At 40.1% G+C, this 25,907-nt stretch overlaps 2 protein-coding genes across 2 annotated transcripts in view; both read left to right on the top strand.

Annotated features, from left to right (window-relative positions):
• The window catches only part of otud7b (OTU deubiquitinase 7B), a 21,119-nt gene extending 20,284 nt beyond the window's left edge, over positions 1 to 835 (top strand). Inside the window, 1 exon segment of the mRNA XM_029451456.1 lies at positions 1 to 835. This exon segment is cut by the window's left edge and continues 3,742 nt beyond it. The gene's annotated coding sequence lies outside the window, so the exon portion shown is untranslated.
• A 3,774-nt stretch (positions 836 to 4,609) lies between these two features.
• mtmr11 (myotubularin related protein 11) overlaps positions 4,610 to 25,907 on the top strand; it is a 32,474-nt gene continuing 11,176 nt past the window's right edge. Inside the window, exons 1-9 of the mRNA XM_029451528.1 lie at positions 4,610 to 5,054; positions 12,850 to 12,919; positions 19,002 to 19,138; positions 19,305 to 19,374; positions 20,916 to 21,055; positions 21,557 to 21,641; positions 23,810 to 23,957; positions 24,393 to 24,480; positions 24,980 to 25,068. Coding sequence (XP_029307388.1) covers positions 4,998 to 5,054; positions 12,850 to 12,919; positions 19,002 to 19,138; positions 19,305 to 19,374; positions 20,916 to 21,055; positions 21,557 to 21,641; positions 23,810 to 23,957; positions 24,393 to 24,480; positions 24,980 to 25,068 — 884 coding nt within the window. The 5' untranslated portion in view covers positions 4,610 to 4,997. The remainder of the gene's footprint in view (positions 5,055 to 12,849; positions 12,920 to 19,001; positions 19,139 to 19,304; positions 19,375 to 20,915; positions 21,056 to 21,556; positions 21,642 to 23,809; positions 23,958 to 24,392; positions 24,481 to 24,979; positions 25,069 to 25,907) is intronic.

The following is a 25,907-nucleotide window of genomic DNA, read 5'->3' as shown; positions in this document are numbered from 1 at the left end:
AAAAGGGTAAGAATGTATATTGTTGGATACTGAAACATGTGTGGATGATGAGCTTGTAAGAGCCTGGATTCGGTGTTTACCAGAAAGTGACATGTTGGCTGTGGAAGGCGACTCCCAGGCGAGCCTCTTGATACTTGAGGCTCTCTCATTGCAAACTAATTTCCTCAATGCTGACCTAACAAAAACACCATTTGAGAATATATATTTATAGTGAGATTTTTAATAGGTTTCCTTGTGGAATGTTTAGTTGCGACACTTTAGGATGTTCTTTCTCACATGGCTAATTGTCTAGCAGTCTGGCTTTTATTTGTTTGTTGCTTGTTTGATTTGTACATTTTGTTTACTTTTTTTCTACAGCCACCAATCCGTGCTATGCTAAAACATGACAGCAGCGTTCTTGTTGACCCAGCTCGTTTCCTCCAAACCAGAACAGAAAAGGCTCAGAATTAGTTTTGCAACACAACTGACCGGATATATTTTTATATATTGTACAACACTGTATTTTCTGTGTGAACAGAATATTCATCATCAGTGACATTAACATGGAATACTTCGAGTTGCATGGGACTGGAACTGTTGCATGTAAATGGCGATCAATTTTACCAAATTTGTGCATTATTTTAACTTGATTTCAGTTGTCCTGGTATTTTGTTCTGTTTTTATTTTTTTTATAGTTTTAATGTTTTCTTTTTTAAAGGAGAGCCCTAAGGCTGTGTGACAGTGCAATCTGGATAGAAAGAACATCAGATTTTATGTTAGGTTATTATTATTATTATTATTATAATTATTAATTTGTTTTGCACCGTTTGAATAAATTCTCATTGTATTTCAAGAATGCTATGCTTCCTCTCTTTTCTGTGTGTTGTATAACATAGAACTTTTGTTATCTACAGATTGCTGGATCATAAATGATTACTGATATTACATCAAAATATAATTGATGTTAAATACATATAATGACATGAAGGTGATTTTACACAATTATAATTTAGTCTTGGAATAATATCTTGGAAATGGAGCTGAAAAAATTAACAGATAACATAAAATGTATTGACAATTATCTGCAATTATATTGATAATTGACTAAAAAGATCAATTATTTAATTTTTCAAGATATTTCATTGACGTATTTGATAGGAAACTGAATATCTTTGGATCGTCAGACAAAACAAACAATTTGAAGTTTTTATTTTATAGACTTTATAGACTAACTGACTAACTTGATTGCAGCCCTACTTGGAAATTGAACATTTACTTTATGTCTAAAGCCAATTCCTAAAGTAAGCTTGTTTAAGGTTTTCGGTTGGTGGTGGTGTGAGACTGTCCTCTAGCTGGACAAAGTTAACAAAAAGCATTTGTCCTGCCAAAGTGTCCTTAAGCAAGACACTGAATCCCTACCACCTCCAGGGTTACTCTTGTATAGCCCTCAGCTGGAGAAAACAGGGACAAATTACATAAATAAACAGATCAGCCGTATATTTTATTGTGAATACTTATCCGTGTCATGCTCTATTACCCTAACCCTTGTTGCATTATACATTGTTGAATAACTCCAGCTCAGATGATGCAAGCTACTGTGTCTGGGACTGTTTTATGTATCAGAGAAATCGGAGACCCTTATGTAATATTGAACAGTTTCCCATGTGGTAAAAAATCCAGACATCTCTCTATTATAGTTCACAAGGACACCGTCTCTCCACCTGTTCAGCTGGACAGACTGTCGCGCAGGATTATTCAAACTTTTCCCGTTCTCTCTGGAAAGGAATTTCTTCAGAATTGGCCTCCTGTATTTGTGTGGAAGAGAGTTATTGGCGGTTTCTTTCCACCGGTGTGGATGAGAGAGAGAAGGATCCGGTCCCCCACACAGACCTGCTAAAGGATCAGAAAAAGGTACTGCTGACCAAAAAGAGGCTGTAGGTGGTAAATTAACATGATAGTTTTGATTGTTTTTAAAAGGTTTTTTTTTTTTTTTGCAAGCTTGGAACACTAGAAGGGACAAGAGTTGAAAGGTTTTATGGATGTTGGCTTGCTGGATCAGCTACTGCTTCACTTTAAAACATGACTATCATTTGTACATAACAAACGTTTCATTGAATTCCATTAGAGAACAAAGTCTAATTTTATATTTATCGAATTTAAGATCATTTAATATACACAGTATATAAAAGATAGTTTATAAAATAAAAAATAGGAGTAGAAATAAAATAGAAACCATACAAGAGCCAATTAACCTCAAGAGGACATACAGTATCCATGACGTGTACATTAATATATAGTAACACAGCATGATGAGTAATGGGGTCTATTGTAAGTGAGAAAAAACTGTTCAACTTGTAAAACTTCAAGTTGACTGTTACTGTCAGTTTTGTATTAAAGCCCATTTCTGCCAGTACTAGAAAAAAATAAGATAAAAATGGTCCTGTAAGTCATTAAAATTACTTAGTATCTCAAAATAATGACTTGGTATCGCAACATAATGAGAAACTTTCCTGAAATAATGATTTAGTAGCACAAAATATTAAGAATCTTTGTCATAATAATGACTTAGTATCTCATAATAATGACTTAGTATTGCAGCATAATGAGAAACTTTCTCAAAATAATGATTTAGTATCTTAAATAATGACTAAAGAATTTGCGCAGGCAGAGGACCAACCACCTGGGATCCTATTAACCCAGAGTAGCTTCTGGCAGAAACAAAATATTAAAATGCATATTAATTGCAGGAAGAAAAAAACCTCACCGGTGTGTAAATGGCCTTTAGTATTGCAACATTCTCAAAACAATGAACTAATATCTCAAAATAATGAGAAACTTTCTCAAAATAATGACTTACTTATCTCGACATAATGACATAGTATCTTAAAAATAATAAGAAACATTCTCAAAATATAGTATGAGATACTAAATACATATTTTGAGAACGTTTTGTCATTACGTTGTGATACTGTTATTATTTAGAGATACTATGTTATTCTAAGAAAGTTTCTCATTATGTTCCAATACAAAGTAATTATTTTGAGATAAATCATTTTTACATACTATGTGATTATTTAGAGGATGTTTCTCATTACTATAACTTACAGGATAATTATTTTCATCACATTGGCATGAATGAGCTTCCAAATTTTTGGACTCTCTAATCAGGGGTCACTAACTGGCGGACCGCGGTCCGAGTCCGGACCCAGACGCCGACCTATCCGGACCCGGACCTATAATCAATTAATTATTGAGGGATTTTCAATTTTGACGGGGCGTTTCAATTTTAACCGGCGCAGCTTTTGTCGTCTTTACGGCACTGGTTTAGCGGTTCAGGAAACTCACAGACCAATTGCATTTGAGTTCAGCCATCCACGTGATGCTGCAGCCAATCAAATCTGTGCATTCCAGGCGGCAAACATTGCGACTCTGAATACAGACAGATGAGAGGCGAGAGGCGCGTGACAGACGGAAAGACGAGTTAGCGATACAGGGAGAGAAGACGGAGAAAGGGAGAGAAACAGACTAAGAGACGAGTGAGCGGCAGACAGGGAGAGAACAATAACTACTCATGGCGCTCTCCAAGAAGAGAGAAGTCAACAGAGCTTTCAACCCAGAATGGACTCATTCATGTTCATCCTTCCCACTGGGAGCACAACACCAGTGTCTCATATGCTCAGAGACCGTGGTGCTCATTAGAAGACAGACGGTCTGTGACAGACAGACAGAAGGTCTGTGGCAGACAGACAGACGGTCTGTGGCAGACAGACAGACGGTCTGTGGCAGACAGACAGACTGTCTGTGGCAGACAGACAGAAGGTCCGTGACAGACAGACAGACTGTCTGTGGCAGACAGACAGACGGTCTGTGGCAGACAGACAGAAGGTCTGTGACAGACAGACAGACGGTCTGTGGCAGACAGACAGACGGTCTGTGGCAGACAGACAGACTGTCTGTGGCAGACAGACAGACTGTCCGTGGCAGACAGACAGACTGTCCGTGGCAGACAGACAGACGGTCTGTGGCAGACAGACAGACTGTCCGTGGCAGACAGACAGAAGGTCCGTGACAGACAGACAGACTGTCTGTGGCAGACAGACAGACGGTCTGTGGCAGACAGACAGAAGGTCTGTGACAGACAGACAGACGGTCTGTGCACAAAAGCTATTTCATTTATTTTCTAAATTGTATTTTTAAATGAAGCCCGAGAACAACACTATACTTATCTACAGTATTGTATTATTTATATATATATATATATATATATATATATATATATATATATATATATATATATATATATATATATATATATATATATATATATATATAATACTGTAAGTTAAGTGAATAAATAGTGTCGAAATGTTTTACAATTGTATTTTCTTTATTAGATTTGACGTTGATAAAGCTACCAGGCTACTTCAATATATATCACTCTAATTCTCCGGACCTTCGCGAAAATGTTCTCTAACTGGACCTTTTAGAAATGTAGTTTCTACCCCTTCTCTAGATCATATTTTCTTTTTTCATTTTCCAGATGTACTGGCCCTTTAAGACGCTTCACCGTTGCGCTTAGCTTTTTTTTTTTTTTTTCCACCACTGTGTTTCACTATGGCGAATGGATAAACAAACAGAGCCCAATGGGTAGGAAAGCAGCAGTAACGGTGAACACATCTGCCCGTTAGTGACTAACACCAGTTAGTAACAGTCCGGTCACTGGCGGTGGGTTTTCGGCTGGTTGTGCTCTCGGGACACGGATGCTGTCAGTGCAAATAGCGATGAAAGGAGCGAAAATAGTTTGCTTGTCCTCACCGGTTGTAGCAGCCGATCATACAGCCTAACCGTTACTGGACTCCGGACCCTTTCTTCTCTTTTTTGACGGTTGGAGACCGTTAACTATCACAGCGACCGTTAGCTTCAAATATTACTTTTCTCTCTTTACATTTTTCATTCAGTCAGAATTATTTCGCTCGTATTTTTTCTTATTAAGTCGAGTTTTGAGCTTTCGTCCAAAAATGTTGACAGGATCTAAAACCACGTTCAAAGTGAGACAAATGCTCCCAGATATCAAGGTAAGGTCTCGACGTTAGGTTAGCTAACTATATTAGCTCTGTTTAGTGACAAACTTGTAACAGTACTAGCATTAACTTTATTTTTATCTCATTTATACTGTCGCAGAACAGTTTGCTGAGCTATAATTTGGTTGTTTTAAAACCCAGGTTTGAGTCCATTTTTAATTTGTGTGATTCACACCATTTATTAAGTTTTTATTAATGAAAGTGTTTGGTTTTGTATGCAGTTTTAATAGCCATCTAACCACTAATTTATAAAAATTAATTGTTTTAATATTCTCTTTTCTTGGAATTGCCACTAGTAAAAGCTTCAGTATGAAGAGTGTAGGTGTTATTATTCAGTTGGATTATGATTTGAGGTTTAGATTGATTTGTTTCTCAACAGTCAATTTTGCTTTCTCAGTGCTATAACTCATCACTCCTCATGTGATGATTAAACACCACAACACTGAGGCCAGGAAGCAGACAATGTCATGAGGCAGGAAACACCGACCATCCTTCATCATGCAGAGCTATAAATGTACCTTGAGGTAGTTTGCAGCCGGGCTGGATTAGAAAACCTGCAGTCCTTCCTCAGAGATCCCTCTGTGAGCATATTCAGTGTGTGAATGTGCACTGTCTCATCTTATTTGTGTTCACAACTCTGGATGGCAGCTTCACAGGAGGGGGCGAGGGGACAAGGCTGCTGTTTCCTTCTGTCTGGAGATGCATAGTTACTGTAAGGGTACATAATGTCGCCGGCCTTGACTTCATGTCTTATTAAAGGCCAGTGAAAGGTTGCTGAATCTTAATCACTTCTCGTAGCATGAGGTTTTTCCTCATATGGGATTAAGTTGTTTTACACCATGACAAATGGGGCAGACGTTCATCTTCTCCCGTGCAGTGGACATTTTTAGCCTGTTTCAGCTGCTTTAATTGCCAAAACTACACATGGAGCTATAAAGAATTGCTTTGAAATGCAGAAGATGAAACCCTTACATTTCAAATGATCAGTAAAACACTGCCCCAGTTTTGGAGCACCTGAGAGGATAGAGGTTAGAAGGACTCATTAGTTTGATAGATGGCACAGAAAAATGTGTACACACGTTAGAAATGTGTTCAGAGTTGCTCATTCCGTTGGGAACAGTCTCTTGGCACCGTCTTTGTGTTGCCTGGCTTTTTGTTTCTCCCTGGTTATTTTCAGCAGCCGCAGGGGGAAAACGGTAACAGATGCCTCTTTAGTCTGCCCCTCGGGCGAGGCTTGCATGTGGAGTGGGGGGTGAACGCTGCACAACCTCTGGCTGTCGTCATGGAGACAGCAGTTGGGAGGTAGAGGAGTTTCTTTGAATTTGGTTACCTTCGAATGAGACACGCAGAAATCCTCACAGCCCCCACACCAATGGAATCCCATGTGTCCAAGTATGAGAATGTGGCTGAGCCTAAAATATGGTAATGCAGAGTAGTAGGCTGTGTAGATTATATGCACAGGCCACCCACACACTCTTGTGGGTTTCACTTCTATGAGCATGTGTTGTGACTGCTTTAGAAATCTGAATCCAATCCTGGGCTGAATTTGGACCAGATGGCTTTGCAGTTTGCATGTACTGATGAATCTGCTCTTCCTTAATCACACTTTAATATCCAAGCCCTTTTGGATGGCATAAATTATGATGGTGCTGCAACTATTTATTAATTTTACAGATTAACTCTTGATTAATTGATTTAATTATTTGTTTTAAAATTGAGAAAATAGTTAAAAAGTGTCTTCACAATTTCCTAAAGCCAGAGGAGACATTTTCAAAATGCTTGGTTTGTACAACCAGCTTAATCCGAACGATATTTGGCTTTGGCATCGACATAGCGATGTGCGCATGCACAATAGTCACATCGCAGGACGTGCAATGTCAAGTAAGGCAAATTAACTCAAACACGTCATGCGACAAGTTCTTTCTGCTTGATACAATATCGTGCAGCCCTGCAGAGATCTAGTTTACAGTCACATAAGACAATTGTCACAATTAAGAAGCTTGAATTAAGAAATGTTTAGCATTTTTGCTTGTAAAATGCGTGAGAACACATCAGCAGTACATACATGCTACATTAGGCTGCTCAGGCCTGTATTTTGCCAGGATAGCAGGATTATTTTGGCTACGCCTATCCCCTTGAGTTCACTCTATCTACATCTCACAGCCAGCTTTGAAGCAGTCAGCATGAAAGGAACACAGCACAAAGCTCCACAGAAGCAAAAATGCCAGAAGAGGGATCATCTGAGCTCTATGCAGAGTGGCTGAAGATCCAAGTCTGATAGGAGTGGGCCAAAGCAGTACAGTCCCCCACGCCCGCTCCCATAGGACCCAGACGTCACATTCACTGCCAGCCCCTGAGCTGCTGTGGCTTCCACTGTTTAAACAGAGCACAACAATGGGCTCTTCTTAATGGCAGAGGAGACTTGTGACCCCGTTAGAAGTGTATCGATCTCTCATTGGGTGATAATTAACCAGAGGCACTATTCACTTGCGAAAGGGCTGAGAGGCTAGGTCGTTTGTCTGTTTTGAGTGCATATAATGGCTCTGATAATCTCACTCGTGGGTCCTTAGCTGTCAGAGTAGAGGTGACTGTCAAAAACATTTCGTACAACAGAAGATTATGAGCCATTGAGAATACAACATCCAGCATTAGATTTTCACTTAAGCTGTTTAGCTGTCACTGGCGGCTGCAATGATTTACTGTTAGTGAAAATGTAAGAGGTTTAGAGATGCAACTGTGCTCCAGAGACGAAGAGGAATGCAGGTTAGAGGAAACAGGTCAGTAAGCTGCACTGGTACCTTTTTATTTAATGCTTTTATAGGATAATGATAGCCCTGCTGGGCTCAGAAGATTGCAATGGCGGTCAGTCAGTCCGTCACTATTGGATGGATTGCCTTGAAATTTGGTATAGCTGTCCGTGGTCCCCAGAGGATGAATCCTAATGACTGGTTATCCACTGACCTTTCACCTAGCTACACCATGAAGTTGATGTGTGGTTTTGAATTAAATGTCTCATCAATTATTGGAGTGATTATCTGAAATGTGTTCAGACCTCAGTCCTTTTAATTTTTGGGTATCTGCTACACAGTTTGATTTGATATTCATATTTACCTAGATATTGATTTTAAATCTGACACAATGAAAAAAACCTTTACATTTGACTGCTACTTCATCGTATTTAAAAATTAAAAATTGTTAAGCATCCTAACAAGCAAAATGTGATGGTGAACATGATTAACATTAGACCTTAACATCAGAATGTTAGCATTGACATTGTGAGCATGATTAGCATTTAGCTCAACTCACTGCTGTGCCTAAGTACAGCCTCACAGAGCTTCTAGAATAGCTGTGAACTCTTTATCTTGTTCAAATACTCTCCTTGTTTATTTGGCTTCACGTGACATTTAAACCCTCTGCACTGACCTTACAGTGCACCAACAACTACACAAACATCTGTGTAATTCTCTGTCAGCACGGAACAATTTAGAAAGAAGAAGAGGAGGAGATAATGAAGATGCAACTATGTTAAGAGACAATGAATTGCAAATCATTCAGCAGGGATACCATTAATGGAGCCAGTAATTATCTGTTTTGTTGTGCGTCTAGAAGTCTAGACTGATGGTGTTTATAATTAAGAACGGATCAGAATGCAGACTATGTACATATTCCCTTGTTGCCACGCTTTCATGGAACATTTCGCAATAAAACACTTCAACGGGGAGAGCTGCGCTAATCGAGAGAGGCTTTTGCAGAAAAATGGGTTAAAAGCTGGATATTCACCATAGCGTGATGCAGAAATGTTCACATTAAATATTAACCGTCTGAATTCCCAATTCATGAAACATTGATTTATATTTCACCCTATATGTCGGAATCTGTTTCTGTCATTCTTTGTCATTTCAGGTTCCTCACATTGAGGCCAAAACGTAGCTTTTGCTGGAATGCAGTTGTTCTTTATGCACCACAGTAGGTCATTCCACTGTGAGCTGCTGATTATATTCAAGGCAGTTATTTTGTCCTTGTGCGTTGCCCTTGGGGTTTTAGCGTGCATTCATATATTAGATTCCAGGTCCTCCTGTTTCTATAATAGCAATTCAAATACAGTACATCATTGCAGGTCTGCTCCTAAAGACAAAGAAAAAAGAAAAGCTCTCGTGTTATTCTTTCTGAACGCAATAAGAGGAAACGCTTCAAAGTGAGCCCCATTTAGCAAAACAACCTCATGTTCTCTTTTTCCTTCCAAGCCAGTTCACAAAGCCATATGACTGACCCCATGCATGTGACACAATGAAAACGCACAATACAAATGAATGGACTCTAAAAGCTAATGTGTATTTTTAAGCCCCAAAGAAAAGCAGAGCATAACTCTGAAGGAGAAGCTTTCAAAAGACACTCAGAATTATTCATCTTAACAACGGATGCTAGAGGTCCACAGTGTGTTGTTGGATGGCAACGGAAGAAAGTATCTATAATTCAGTATTCAGTCTTTTTTGGAATTGAAAATCCTATTGTTTAAAGTGTTAAAATGCAGCTTAGCTATAGTTGTTGTCAAAAGAGGTGGCAGTGTCGTCCCACCACTTAAAATAAGATTTTAAGAATGACAGCCGATTTAATTTTTTTTAGAGATTATTATTTCTCCAGAATTCCCATTTTGTAGCTCATGAGTTTGGCCTGTTGTTTAAGGAAGGAGAAGTATGTTCCAGACCCAAGGAACAAGCACACTTACTTACTTACTGCAGAAGCCTGGCCACAGTAGCAAGGGGAAGCCATGAGCAATGGAAACTGCAACAAGCCTTGGCCACTCTCCCTGAGGATGAAGGGGGGGGGGGGGCAAAAGTGGGGCAGAGAGGCAGCACGGGGGGAGGAGAGAGAGAGGAGAGAGAGAGAGAAGCCACGCAATTAAAGAAAAAGTAAAATGTCAGCTAAGCTTAAATACTGCCCTGGTAATGTGGTTTTTGAGTAATATGTGACTCAGAGATTGGGGCAGCCTTTACTTTCTCCAAGGCAAGTTTATGCCTAGACATCATCTCTTTCCCGGTTTCCTTATCTCTGTTGCCCATTTTACCCCTGTTGTGCAAAACTTCCTAGTGAAGTAGAAATGCCTGGGTTTCACATATACATGCCTTTTGCTGTATATTTTTCTGTCACATTCATTGCTTCACAAATCACATTTTTGCTAGTTTAACCGGGGGCGCTCCACTCACATCGACCGTAATCACATTATGTATGTACACAGCCCAGTCTGCAGTAGAGTGCCAGAAGTACTTCACTTTATGTGTTGCAGTGTTATCTAGGGAGTCCACTGGCCTCACAAGACCCTGAGGCCCACGTTTGTCAGGCTTGACAACCTTCAGAGGACAAATGTAAAACATAGACTTATGAAAGGAATAACAAAACAAGATTTGAATAGCCCTTGATATTCTTAAAAGGGAATAAGGAATTCAGCTGTGGGTTTGCTGTGGGTGTTGATGAAGAGACTGAGGAAAAGCATAAAACATTTTATAGCCAGATGGGGGAGAAGAAATGAACAATGCTCCGGCAAGCAGAAACGAAGTCTTGTAAAATGTTAGTGTCCTGCCGTATAATCAAAAAAACCTTGTTTTTCTCCAGCGGTTGTTGCTAACGGAGCTTTCAGCCTTTTAGTTTGGTGTTAAATTGTTGGAACCATACTATTTTAAATATAATAAAGCAATACTTGTTGTATTGCAGATGTTAGAGTTGACAGCATAGAAGCATGTTATAGGACGATACAGCAACAGAGCAAATTTGCCCGTATGACATAATTAGTTTTAATATGTGGATTGATTAAAAGCGTTCTTCTTTTTTTTTGTCTTACTGTGATCATGGCTCACTTAGCCCTACTTTAATTAATTAGCTAATTAGTATGGGTTTCTTTTCTCACTGGTTTTACCAAGTCTTCTACTGTTCATTGTTTATTTTAGAAAAAAGAAATGGTTAGTTAACAGTTTACAATACTAAACATATTTGCTTCATACATATGCAATTATATCAAAAACTATGAACTAAAAACCTTCAAGATACCATCAGTAGCAATCTATGGGTTTTTGTTAAAGAAAAAACCAGATGCCCTCGCATGCAAAGAAAACAACCAGCTATGAATACGTGTGATTTTACTACCTTTTCAAGGAGCAAAGGTCCTCTTTGTTAAATGTTTTTCACGGGGGGCCACAAGCTTAGAGTCTCAGGTTTTTTTATGAGCAGGCTGCTAACACAGAATCCACCACGCTGCAGAATTGTTAGCATAACATGTACGACTGAGTAGATTCATTGTTATTGTTCACACATCTTTGCTGACTCTAAGAAATGCAGCTGCTTTGTGATAGGGCTGGTGCTGCAAATGAAACGATGATTAATAGTTTCATTGCGGGCGAAACTCAGACAGAGCTGCTGTGAGAGACGTTTGAGGCTCCTACAACGTATAGTTTTCTAAACGTCAACTCGGCGCCTTAACTCTATTTCTGTACGATTTTAAAGCTTGTTCACCAACTGTATAATCACACCGTCCTCTCACATTGCAGGCCATGACACATGGGATTTGAAGGCGATAAATGGAAATGGCCTTCACGAGAGGGTTAGTAGCAAAGTAAAGCGGAAGCATATGTGTTAGTGAGCTTGCAGCCTGATTATAGAAACCTCTGTGGCTCCGCCGGGTTGGATTCTTGGTTGTAGAAGAGACTCAAGACGTGAGACTTCATGACTGTTCTAGAGAAAGCAGGAGCAAACGGCAAGATGGAAACTAAGAATCATGGAGCATTGTGTGGTTAGCTTTGTTTCTGTGTTTAAGAAAATGAGTCCAGTGAGACAAGCATAGAGAGAAAAAGGCATAACTTAAATGTATTCAACTTAACCAAAGGGGACATCGCAAGGCTCTGTCTATGTGTTCGGTGCCTATTTCTTGACTTTTAAAGAGACTGGATTTAGAAATGGAGCATTGTTCCTTTCAAAGAACACTGATTTCATAACCTTTCAGGGTATTTAAAAAATAGGTTCTTGTGACGTTTAGTGAACAGCATTGTGCATTCTGTTGACATCAATTGTACTGTATTTCATTTCTTTTAAAGAATTTGTTTGCCATTTCGGTATAGGTAGTGTGCAAACACGGGACAAAACTGTGTGACGTATGCGTGCAACGCCATTTTGGATGAAAAACAAATATATAAACATTGAAAACATAGCTTTAGCATGAGCTCTTACCAGATGTAAAGTGGACGCCCCACACACGGTGAATTGTGCTTTTTCTTCTGTTAAATCCTCACGAGTTATGTTGCTAAACCAGCGTTCGGTAGACAGCAATTCATCCCTCTTTTGTGGATCGTTGTTTTTTGATGATTTTAGGAAATCTAAAGAACCGTTTCTCTGGGTCACGAGTAGCGTTATTACCACAATTATACACTGCGCACAAGATTGATATTTTCTTTCAATCTTAGACGTTTAAATACAAAGAAAATTACGAAGTGTTGCAGCAACTCACACGTGAACGGGCGGCGTCTTGTTTGTTTCTACATCCAACATGGTTGACTTACGGGTTGGGAAATAAGCGTGATGTCACATGCACACGATCTATATGCTTATTCGGTTTCTATTAGATGAGAAGATCGATACCACTTTATCTCTATTTGTTATATTTAAGGCTGCAGCTTTGCGTTAAGAATGATCTTCTCATCCAACACACAACAAGCAAGTCCCCAAAGTGTCAAACCATTCCTGTCTGCTGCAGTGATGTGTAAAATAATAAGCGTTGCTAATGTCTGCTCTGTTTCTCTTACAGGAGAGGATGCTGAGTCAGAGTGGGGTGAGCGCGAGGAGTCGAGACGTGTTTGGGCTCCGCTGCCTACCAGGTAGGATTATGCTATTTCTGTATAACGTTTTTTAAATACGTAAGGGTATCAGAAGAGCCGTTATTACTATGATTAACATATCGGTCCAGTTCTTACTTTCTAAACTTCAGCTTTTAAGAAATCCACACAACCTCTTGTTTTTTTACAAATCCACACGTCTTGACTGAATAAATGAAGAATGATTCCAGCCACTGTAACAATAATGGCAGCCAGTCAGACACAAGACATTTGTGAAGGTACTAAATAATATAACACCTCACGGCACGGACTTCAACTGCCACGCTGCTCCAGGATCAGATGAAATATCAACATTGAGGCAGAAAACTGCTGCTGCGTTCATTGTTCTCTCGGGTTTGAAATGTCCACACCTGGACCAGGAATGTCACAGCAGGTGCTTTTCATTTCAGATGGGGAAAACATCTGCTGTTGAAAAAGCTCATCTGAACACGCAATAAGGGATGGGGAGCCTCAGTGAACAGTTGTGTTACTAAGATCAAAAGGTCTTGACGCTTTATTGCAGAATAAAATGTGCATCTGCATAGAAAATACAAATAATAATAAAATACAGATGAGCTCTTTTATTAGGTAGTTTACTACATTGGACAACATCTCCCTTTCTGTAGCCAAAATATTTCCATACAACTGACGTTGCGTTTCTTTTTGCAACCAAATCTTCCTTTCCGGTGTTGTTCCTCACCAGGTTGTGGTCGACATCTAGTGGGGCCTGCATTGGTTGTTTGATAAATGATCAAGAATGATTGACACGGAGATGCATGATGGGCATTGTAGTACATTGCAGTGTTGTGTATTTTCTGTATACGTCACAAATGCTCACTCATTGTGTTGCCCCACCAATTGTGACTACGTTCCTTCTTGTTGACCCCCCCTGCTGTAGAGCGAGGGAGCCAGCTAGTTCAGCCAGAGGTTAACCCTCTTAACCCTAGTGATAATCTGCTGGATGGTGCAGGACCACAGGAAATATCTGCTGTTACAGTCTAAGTTATTTCCCTAGCTTTGCCTTGCTCATATTCTTATGTCAGCAACACCCTGCAGGAGCTGATCTTTAACGCTGCATATCAGCAGTTACTCACAGCACTCTGCAGCAGATTAAGTGTAAATGACTTTGTGGGCGTGTTAGAGGGGAGTTTATGCGGTGGGTGCTTCCTTGGCATTTCAGTCTCAGCCTGCCACTTTTATGACGGATAGCTCTTTTGTCACATATTATGTTTTATTTAAAAAAGAAAGAACGAAAGAAATTCAGTCTTCATTATTTTATCTCTGACTTTTTTGCGATGAAACAAGATTTGTTTTAAGCCGCAGTTGTTTTTGCACAATAACTTATACCATAGTCATAAACAAACATACAGTCACATGCATTCAAACCCACACACTTCCTTCCTTATTTTCATTCACTTCGTCAACCTAATTTGTTTTCCAGCAGTGTGTTTTCATCAAATACTTTCCAGACTCTGCTGGTCCTTGACAACACACACACACACACACACACACACACACACACACACACACACACACACACACACAGACACACACACACACACAGAGATCCTATTCTTACCTGTTAACATTTCACTGTGAAATTTCGACTCTTTACTTCACATTTTCCCTTGCTGGCTTTCAACTTCATCTCCATCTCCAACACCATCTTACTGTGCCCTAACTGCTCTCTTTCTTCTCTTTCTCCTCCTCCATTACAGGCAGATTAGAAACACAGCTGTGCATGAGAACCTCTCTTTTATTAAGAGAGAGTAGAAGAACGTGTATTGGCAGCACTGTTGATTCTCTTTCTCTTTTTCCATTGAGATCTTCTTTAGCTCCTCTGTGACTTGCTGTTACTCTGCTGCAAATGTAGCATTTCATTTTATTTTTGCACATTTCTTCCTAACTGATTCAGATTTCAGGCAGGGAAATCTATCCCTTGGCTCTGTACACGCTCTGCCGAGTAAGTGTTGAGACAATTTGTGAGAACAAGTTCACTTTCAGACACAAAGAAGTCGCTAGTCAGTGTTACCCCACCGAGTGATAGGGCTCACGTTGCACCTGTGGACTCTCTCGCTTTTCTCCCTTTCTCTCTAATGCACCTACTCCAAAAGAATGGATCATTTGTCCACTGCATTAAAAACTGTATTTTTAGTTTGCTTATATCAATACCAACCCAGTGATGATAACTTGGGTTGTGCAACAACAACAAAAGTACTTGTCTCGAGCTCGATCCTCTAACAAGTTGAGGGGAATCATAGGAATCACAAAATCAGAAATATGCATGCAGAAGTTGTCCCGTTCTCCCAGTAGTTAACGGGCAGTGCTTGGTGTCCACGATGTTCTCATGTGACACCGGGACACAGGACCGCAGAAACCGAGCCGGCCTGCGGGAGGGCAAACGGGTCAGGACAGCTCCGACAGCCATAGGTAGATCATGTACCTTTTCAATGCTGTGAGTGGGGGAGGGGGTATACTGTCCATTCACACACAATGCCAAGAGTCCAGGACCCCCTTCAGAGCAACTTCACAATCCCCTTTCTCCACAGTCTTATGTTACTGTGGGATTAAAAGGCTGTCAATCAGCTTTAAACCTCGTTGATTGATGGACAAGAGACCGGAGAATCGATGTTTCTACACTAGAGTTTTGATCTTGATATTGGAAAAGGTATTAAATTCTCTTTATTTGTATGACTTTGAATGGATGTTTTCCAGTTTATTGTCCATGACTGGATACAATATTTTTTGGGGGAATTTCTGACAATCATTACGTCTGGAGATATTATAGTAGCAATTGCAGTGTAACCTGCAAACGGCCGAGCAACTTTACAGAGACTGGCTTAGCGAAGGGAAACGTTGGACATGTTTTGCTTTTGTGACAAGCTATCCTAACTTGTCGTCATTCTGAAACTGCTGTCACCGTTCGTGGATGCTGCATCACATGAATGTTGGTGGTTTGGTGTTCTCTGTACTATAACGTGTTAGCAGAGCAGTCTTTGTCTCTGTGGGTTGAGGAAGGCAGGAACCTCCTCGCTCTGCATGCATCCTAGATGTAAATGAGGGAAAAAATGTGGACGAAGACTGAGAGCATGTGGTTCAGATCGCTCTCAGCTGTATTTTCTCAGGCTGATTCTTCTGGTCGCTCTCTCCTCATATACAAGTCAGTAAACTTCAACAGAAGCAGCTGAAACATTAAACAAGAAACTACAAATTTAAACTTGATTTTGGAAAAACAAATCTTCGCTTCGGTATGTAAAGAATGCAAACACTTTAAAAAGTGCTTTTAGGTTGAGTGTGTCACCTTTATTTAAAACAACAACAAAACTTGCTTTTCATTGGAGCACACATTCTTCAACATCTTTTAGAAAACTTCTAGTCAAACACTTTCTCAGCATTTTAAAATTAATTGATTTCCTCTACTATCTCGACAGCCAGGTCCCAAACCTTACTATTGCAATACATTAATTAATCACAGTGACTGCTGGGTTTAAGTGCAATACAACTGCATTCAGCTTTTTGCCTTGAGGAACAGCAGCCTTGTTAATTTTGCCTTTCTGCCCCTCATTTGGTCAAAACTCCAACCCATTTTATCCAAATATTTTATTTTGGCGAGCTGTCCACTCTATAATGCTGTCAGAGTTTGCTGTAACTTCCATCTGTAAAGCTGCCAATGGCATTGAAGAATCTACAGCAAATAGTGAATCTGGACTATTCTGTATTACATGTTCAACTGTTCTTCTGTGTCTTATTGCTTAACCGTGTTTTACTGTTCTTAATAGCTGTAATCCAACTGGAACACAAATCTCTCTCAAAATGTCACAAACATCAGTGACATACACGCAGGGTCACAGACAGGACACAGACTTATAATGTATAATGATGTCATTTATTACTTCATTACTTCAATGTAATATATCTGGCTCAAATCAATGTTAAATAAGCCACAAGTGCACTAATGCATGTGCAAGTGCAGCATGCATTGTTGCACTCTGTCTGTAGCTCTCCAGGAAGCACATAAAAGATTTTATGTGATTAAAGAACAACTCTCTCGTAAAACACCTTCATTCTGGGCTGAGCCACCTGCTAACACTAACTTCTTAAATTTCACCATAGAGGACAAATGGGCCCTCTGCTCCCTGTCTTCCTCTTCCTTTCCCCCCCCCCCCCCACCCCCTCTCAAATCAACAGCTCTCAAATCTTCGGGCTACAGGAATGTTTTCGGCTCTGTTGCACCCTGGGGAGACATTTTAAACGAGGCACGGAAAGCCACAGATTGTCCTTTGCAAGACAAGCTTTCAACAAGGGTTCACTTGTGTTCACTGCGATACTAAGCATCTTAAATCTCCGTCGCTAGATCATGTGTGGTGGGGGCTTAGCCCGACCTAGGGTTTTTAGGAGTGGTTTTTGGAGTATGAGTATAATCACAGAGCACACACTAAGATTTAAACTCCTCTTGTGCAATCAGCAAATTATGGTGTTGGAAGTAAAGGCTCCTCTTCCTCTTTCTCTCGCGGCATAAACAAGTGTTTCATGTGTAAAAATGGCTGTTTCCTGTTTGTGCTTTGGTATCCCCCAAAACAATCTTTAGACTAAGAGCAAGCAGTTGCAAAGTCATGTTCAGTTTAAGGGCAGAGCTGGTTGTAGCTTGTGTTCAATGTGCTCAAAGACCCAGCAGTCTTTCCTGCATCTTTTCCACCATCTTGTGAGTGAATATGAACACATTTGCCTCGCCATGTGTCTGGCCAAACACTCCTCTTGTCGTGGACAAAAGGGCCATTTTTTCCACGTCTACCCTATCCTGGACTCTGTTGCCATGGTAACCCACACTCTAGCTGGCAAAGGCTTTGTATTCCTCCAGGAGACTGTTAGAAATGTGCTGTCTCATCGCGTCTCATCGTGTGTGTGTGTGTGTGTGTGTGTGTGTTTTGGTGGAAAAGTTTCCCTTTTTTTTGGTTTGAGAATGTTTGGGCACATCTGTGTTTGTGTGTAAGAGAATTCTCTGGGTGTAAAAGTTTGTGTTTGGAAGGTTTTGTCCTGGAATTTGCAATTCTTCTTCAGCCTTCCCGTCCACTTAGGAATGATGAGGCTGCTCAGATCACTCAGTCAAAAAGGAATCAGCAGATGACTAATAAAGCACACATAAAGTACATATAATACATGCATTTCCAGTTAAATGAAATCAATATGATAGTAATGTCCTAGAGGTTATGGGGACACTATTTCATTGTGTTTGGCAATGCAGTAAGATAACATGTTTTTATGGAGGAGGTTAACAAAGCAATAGAGAAGGTTATTTTAAAAGACTTGGACTTTTATTTAAGGCTATACCCAAAAGATCACAAGTACGCCAAATGATAGTTATGAGTTTCCTTTATGCCAAAAGATCGATGGCAATGTATTAAACTAACAGACTGTTACAGATTGGGTTAGGTAAATGCTAATGTCTTTTAGAAAGAGTGATGTATATAAAAAGAGGATATGTTTGAAAATGGGAACCATTTCCTGCTTTTGTTAAATATATGGCTCTATTGGATGATGAAAAGGAGAAATGAGTACTGATGGGGAAACAAATATGGTCAATCTGAGCTCAATTTTGTGAAGATAATGAAAAGCATTTTTAACATGCTTTTAGGATTTATGAGGTTCTTTGAAATTTTTGTTAATTTGCTCCCCAATGTGTTCTTTGGTTGACAAGGCACCCATGTGTTTGTTTGTTATATATTGTTTATAAAAAAGCCGGCTGCAGTTCTGTTTTGTAATTCAAAACAGAGTTATTTTCATCCATAAAATGCTGTTTTTGTTGTTCTTCCTGCCCCTCCCTGCCCATCCTCCGTGGCCTGAGGACTTGCGCAACAATAAGCAACAGCTTGACCTTTTTGTTTTAAAGGAGTTTGTTACACCCACTCCCAGTAGCTCTCGAAGTGAACTTTCATGTTGCTGTTTCTCTGTCAGTACACTTCCTGTTATGTATCCTCCACCTCCACCTCCACAGTTATGCAATTTGATCAGACATGTACAAAACTTCATTACTCATAAATTCCATCCTGTAACCTCTGCACTACATCTCCCTTTTTGTCCCCACTAGGTGAGTGTGTACTTCAGAGAGCTGTGATGGTGAGGAAGAAGTTGACTGCCAGGGAAGGAAGAGGTTGGGTGTCTGGGACCCTTTTCTGTACCCACTTCAGAGTGGCCTTCGTGCCCCAGGACAGTCCCAAACCTGACGTGAGTCCCTCTGAACAGCTGTACTGAATGTTTGTTTAAAGGATGCCATTGGAAAATACATTAAGAACATTTAACATAATGTAAAACGTGTGATGACGGGAGCAAAAATGTGTTGTTTTTTTGTAACCGTGTATATATATTTCTTTAAATTACATTTTTGATGCAGGACAATGCAGATCCAGTGCTTTTAGGAGATCATGATGTGGCTTTGGCGTCTATAGAGAAGGTTGTGGTTGGTAAGTAATACGTCATGCCCACATTTTAATTAGTATTAAGTATTTTAATTCATGCAATTACTTTTATGACATTGTGACATTCCCTGTGTGTGTCCAAACGCAGACTAGTGTACTGTTTATCATGACTTTTGCAGTAATACTGTTAAAGTGCAGTATTTTGACCGCTTTACCTTGCTGTCAGACCACTCTTAATGACAGGGAACGGAAGCCATTATCTATGCTCTCTCCAAAGCCACCAGACTTCTTTGCAGAACGTGAGCGTTGCTGGTCTTTGCTGCCTCGATCCCTGTGTTATTGTGGGACTTTGGTGAATCCCAACAAACCAAAGTCACACAATAACCCGACCAAGGCAGCGGTAGACCAGCAACTTCCATGGAGTCGGGTCCCTTTATTATCCCTTTAATGCTAGAGCTAAGAGTTGCACCACTCTATCAGATTATTAAATTAGTTTGGATCCAAAAAGGGCTTCAACTAATGATTTCCCTCTTGGTTGAGTTGGCAACACTTGTGGTTACCGTGGTAACAGCAAGTGAGGTATAATACCACATTAACGTGTTGGCGGACTCCACCATTACCAATTAATACTACCACATAGAGAGTTGTTTACTTAATGTAAATATTGGTTATAATACTCACCATAAATAGTATCTAAAATGGGGTTTGATGGAAGGATTATAAAGTGGCATAATGGCCCAAAAAAGGTTTTTATAATATATACTGTATGTTAGAATGTGCAGGTTTTGGGCTCCCTTGTACATTTACATTTGAGTGGAGCCCTGTAGGTCTAACTGGAGGAAATTCTTGATGAGCAGAGTGCTGGAAACCAAAGAAGCTGACAGAGACCGAAGTGAAGTCTTACGCTGAAGGTTTATTAGAATCGTGTATACAAGGAGAACAGATCATGAACAATACGAGCGAATACCGAGGTGCGGTCACATTGTATGCCACCATCCCTTCTAGCGACCTTCTCTCGACATTCATCCTAAAAAAAAAGGCCTTCCATAGATTGTTTACCTAAAGATGGATCCCCTTAGATGACTCCTTGAGTCCTAGTCAACACCATCGAAATAAAGCAGTCATAGAATCGACTGTTTAGGGCCTCCATCATCAGTCTCTGACGACTCTCTGGAGACTGCACTATCTCACTGACCTCGCCAGTCTGAGTACACTGGGCCCATCTTAACTCTTATCTTGCAGCTGTGGGCTGTCAGCTCCGTTGAGACAACCAGGGGTCAGCTATAGATTGTTGTAAATGTGTCATTTGTGATATTGGGCAATATAAATAAATGTGACCTGAGAAGGGACATTCTGCACGTTGGCTTTTGACCTAAAGACTATTTGTATGTGAGCTGCCATAAGAAAGACAGTCGCTGCTCCAAATATGTACGTGTACTAGGGTTTGAACATATCGACATAATTATACTAAGAATAGTTATGGAAATTGTATGATTGTAACCTATACTCAAAGGTTATTGGCTCTTGTCCCATTTGTCTGTTTAATGTTTAATTAAGCCCCCCCCCACCCCCCTCATGTGTTGCAGTGGGCCCAAACCGGACCAAGCTGGTGACCCCAAACTCCTCGCTGAAGTTCACTCCAGAGGAGCTGGTGCTTTACTGTAGGGACCTGCGAGTCATCTGCTTCCTGTTTGACCGCCTCACGCCAGACGCACAAGTCATAGAGGTGTGTGTGTGTGTGTGTGATCTCATTTTAAGCATGACTATTTTTCACACCGGCTTAAAAACTGAACTTGTGCGTCCAAAAACAGGAATTTGCAGACGAAATGTTTTTTCCCAGCCTTTAAAATAACTTTTTATTGATTTGTTTTATGTTATTTTATGCAATATTTTGTATGTTGTGTGTATTTCAGTGTACCCTGTTTTATTGCCAAATTGTTCTCCTAGAGATTTGTGCACGAGGGTTAGTAAATATTTACATGTGACTACATCTTTTGGAGTGTGTGTGAGATTAAGTGTGTGTGTGAGAGTGAGTGTGTGTATGTATTGGATTAGATTCAAGGATCTGATTACTGTCATACTATTCACCAATCATTTCAGAGCCTAAAGACTTCTGCGTAGAGAAGTTGATCTGTGCCATACACCAATGATCTGACTGCAGGGCATTGGTGTTGAAAGCTGATGACCTTTGTCATGTTAATGGGCTCACTGTGGTTTCCCTCCTCAGATAACCTACACCATCGCCAAGACCTACCAGCCTCCTAAACCAGGGTCAGTTCTATCTTTCCAGAACGCGGCCCTCGGGAGTGTAGGTGAGTAAATTAATGTATGCACGCTCATGTATACAACCATCTATTCCCTCCCTGGCACTGATACAACAGTCATCCTAAAGCTGCGTTCAGTCCTCGAGAACAGAGAGGGATACTTAATATAGCTCACATGTTTTTTGCTTTGGTATATACTAGACTGTAAATGTTTACTGTATATGTGTGGACCTATTTTCCGTTAATATACCGACAGACGTCCAGTAAAGTGTGGACTGTCTCGGCATGAACATGAAAAACAACTTGTGTTCCTGTCAACGGGCTCAGTAAAGATTGATCTTCTTAGAGGCCTACATAAGAAGTTGTGCACAGGATGTCAAAAAGGCTGTCAAGTTAAACCTCAAATTCTGATTTTATATTGTGCATCATGTGCCACACAGTTACTGACGATTGGCACGTTCTACCTCTTTGTGTGCCTATATAGAGAATGAATGGTGCTGCATTTGTGGCTCATGTGTAAAATATGTATATTGATGGCCCTAAAAGAGATTTATATTTTAAGTGAATATTAATGGCTGGCTCTATTCCAGCAGATATTTTTCAGATATGTTTGTGTTATTATTGATGTCTCCTCCAGAAAATACTCTTGAGAAAATTCCTTGTTTGTTGTTTTCCCCCCTTTAGCTGTAATGAGATCTTATTATTTCGCCTTATCTGTTTGGATGTTAACGACATGAAAATGATCCAAAGTATTTCTCTGTAAATGTGTGTTTAATTTCAGTCTGTGCATCTGTGATGAATATTCAAAGCAATAACAGCTCCTTGAAAGTGAGAAGCGAATGCCCACATGAATCAGAAACGCAGCATAAATATGTTAGTCATGTGCTTAAATTCTTTAAAGTTTTCTCCTGATGTGCCTTCCTCAAGTCTGTTTTCACTTTGATTTCCACCCACTCTATTTCCAGGGACAGAACGTACCTAAACATCCTTTTTTTTTAATCTACACATGACTTTCATCTTTTTTAGTTTCCGTGTGTGTCTACTTTCTGCCGTACCATCAGTACCTGATGTGGACCGGAGAGAATATTACACAGGAAACATAAAGGTTTCTGTGCAGACCCAAATGACATTTAAAGCTCACGTCCTCTCTGGTTTTGAATTTGAAACATTCCCCTCTATGAAGTCTTTGAAACCGTGCCCAGATGTGAGGTTTGAAGGCGAGGCTCAGTAAAATGTACAAGGGCTGATTTTGACGGTGATTAAAAGCCTCAATTTGTGAAAGATTAAACCGCCATCATTAAATGTAATATTGTGCTCTCATAGAGAAGGAATTGTAATTCAGTCTCAGCAGATTGGACACTCTTAACACAAAAACCTCATATTCATTCTGCCCAGTTGTAACCAAGCCACTGGTTGTTCACCTCGACCATATAGAGTAATACGAACCTGTCCGTACAATACATTATGCTATGTTAAAGCTACGCCAGGCTGTGCATGACTGTCAGCTGTTGGATAAATAATGCAAGACCCCCCCCCTCAGAAACAAGTCGCTAGATGACCTACAGTTCAACTCTGCCCCAGGGGTCAAGTGTGTCCGGTGTGTGGTCAGTGCGTGGACGACATCGCTCCTTGTGAAAGATTCGATCCCATATTGAGACAAGCCGATGTGATTGACGTCACAGCCATTCATGAACATGCAGTGTTTTCACTCCGGTGCCACGAATGACGCATGTTTCTACGATTGTTGATTCTGAAAGGAAAAGGAAGCTCTGGATTTGTGAAGAGGCATTTCACATTCAGCTGTCCCTGCTGAACCTCCCAGTGGACAGCTGATATCTAATGTTTCAATGCATCTTCCCCATGATAAGAACTGGAGATTATTAATCGCTCAATTGTTTGGTTCATAAAATGTCATAGAAATAGGGAGCAATGCCCATCACAAGTCCAAGGTAGCATCTTTACTTTGCTTGTTTTGTCCAAGAAAACCCAAAATATATATCCAGTTAAAATATCAAATCCTTAAATTGGAAAAGCTGGAAATATTTCCCAAAGATGACCTCAACAATGAATCGGCTCTTCTCATGATACACAGGACTACTATTAGGACACTATTAGTCCCTCTCTGATCCTCTGCAGTAGCCTTATACCACACCTGCACTCACTGTTGTATTCTGCTGACAGTGCAGTGAGATGTTTGAATCACTTTCTTCTTCCAGAAATGAAGCAGTTTCTAAGCAACCGTCGCAGAAACACCCACATGATCTGGTTTGAGTCTGCTTCAGACTGGGAGCAGGAGCTGGAGAGGTGCGGGGCCACTGGCTGGAGAGTCAGCTCGGTCAACGACCGCTTCGAGATGTCCACCAGGTAAAAACACACCCGAGGTGAATGGTGCCCGACACATCTTTGTGTCTGTTTAAATGAGGTATCCTGTGGTTTGTCAGTTTTCACAAACACCTTAGTTTTTATCTCCTATTGTAGAAAAACATGACATGCTGTGCCAAATTGTATCCAACAGCAACCCTCCCTTCTTGTTTTTGGACTTGGTGAATACATCTTGAAAGTCCTCGACAAGAGAACACTTGGAAAGCAATGTTTTGCACACAATGAAGGAAACTGAATGTCAGGCAAAGCCAAGGTTAAACTCCTGTAAAAGACACAATAGTACCACTTAGTGTTCTAAAAGGTTTAACGTTGTTGACGTTTTTGAATACAGAACATCTCACCCGTCTTCCATGGCTGCCGTCACTCAACGATTTACATTCTGTCAACACGACTGTGTATTCTTTGTTTCCCCGTCAGCCTGCCGAGGTGCATCGTGGTGCCGCAAAAGGTTTTAGACACTGAGCTGAAGAAAAGCTTCGCCCACTTCAATGAAGGACGCATCCCTGTGAGTGCACTTAGTGTTGACATTTACTGTACGATTGCTTCATTAATTCATGTGTTAACAGCCTCAATCCTTTGAAATATTATTTTATACTTTTTAAATATCAAAACGTATCATTATTTTATTTTTATATATTTTATACAGATTTCATATATTATTCTATTTGTCCTCGACTTCAGACAGCATGTATAATTCTTATCATTTGTAAATCTAAACTTTTAATGTCATTTTCTATAACTATATTTCTATAACCCACATGTGTTTTCAAAGCTCAAACAAACTGAAAGGTGCTGACTTTCAAATCTAATGTTTGAACTTCATATTATCAATTATCCTTCTCAAGTGCAATATATGTCTCTATAATACAACAATATTTCAACTGCTGTCATATTTGTTATTAACATTCCTGTGGGAGAAATGACAAGATGCCTTTTTCTTTTTTTAAGGGATTTTCACAATGTGGAACGTGTTATTAAAGAGGGTGAAATGTTTTGTGTTGCAGCGCTGGTGTTGGCGACACCCTCGAGGCAGCGATCTACTGCGAATGGCGAGCTTCCAGAACAACATCTACCACGAGAAAGACGACATCAGGTGTGTGTTCGATGTTTTCCGAATGGATGTTAGTACACGAGTGTCTGTCGGTGTAAAACTGATGAGTTTTAAGAGGATTTATGTGTTGGCTGCAGGCTGCAGCTACGACGAGGTAAAGCATGGGTTACAGTAAACTAATAACAGGGTTGATGCTGCTGGAGGAAACATTTTTTGTTCACAGGTCAGCAGAGTTGTCTGCGTGCACTTTATTAGATCAGTTTACATTTCTGGATATTGAAGGTCTTTAATTTAACCTACCAATGTGACTACAAGTTGCATATTACAGGTTTATTTTAGCTTCGTCACCAGACATTTGACTATATCTATTCTCTGATGCTGTGTGAGAGAGATTGATACACTCCTCTCTGCAACTGAACCACCTTTCTTTCTTTTTTAGCACTAAACTTAGCAGTCAGTTTATGTTAATCCTCCTGTAGAGAAGATGCAGTGTTGTGTTATTCATCATCATGTTCATATCTGAACACAGGAAATCAAAGTGCAGAAATAGTCTAACCCTAAAACATCAGCTGGCCACAGCCTAAATACTGCGAGCTGTGAAAGAAGCTTGAGACAGCAGTTTTAAAAGCAACATAATACAGCAAAGCAAGGCAAGTTTATTTTTACAGCACATTTCAGACACTGGGGCAATTCAAAGAGATGTACATAAGCATGAACATGCAACACAAAAGAAGAGAAGAGAAGAAAACAAACATAGAACAGTAGATTCCAAGGATTTAATAGGGGCAGAAATATAAGAATGTAACATCTTTAAATGACCTCGGGGAAAGGCATCAGCAAACAAAAGTGTTATGCCTCGATTCAAAAAGAACAAAGGGGTT

The sequence above is a fragment of the Cottoperca gobio genome, chromosome 16 (assembly GCF_900634415.1).
Source record: "Cottoperca gobio chromosome 16, fCotGob3.1, whole genome shotgun sequence".
In the NCBI taxonomy this organism is placed as follows: Eukaryota; Metazoa; Chordata; class Actinopteri; order Perciformes; family Bovichtidae; genus Cottoperca; species Cottoperca gobio.
This window is presented reverse-complemented; position numbering and strand designations above follow the sequence as displayed.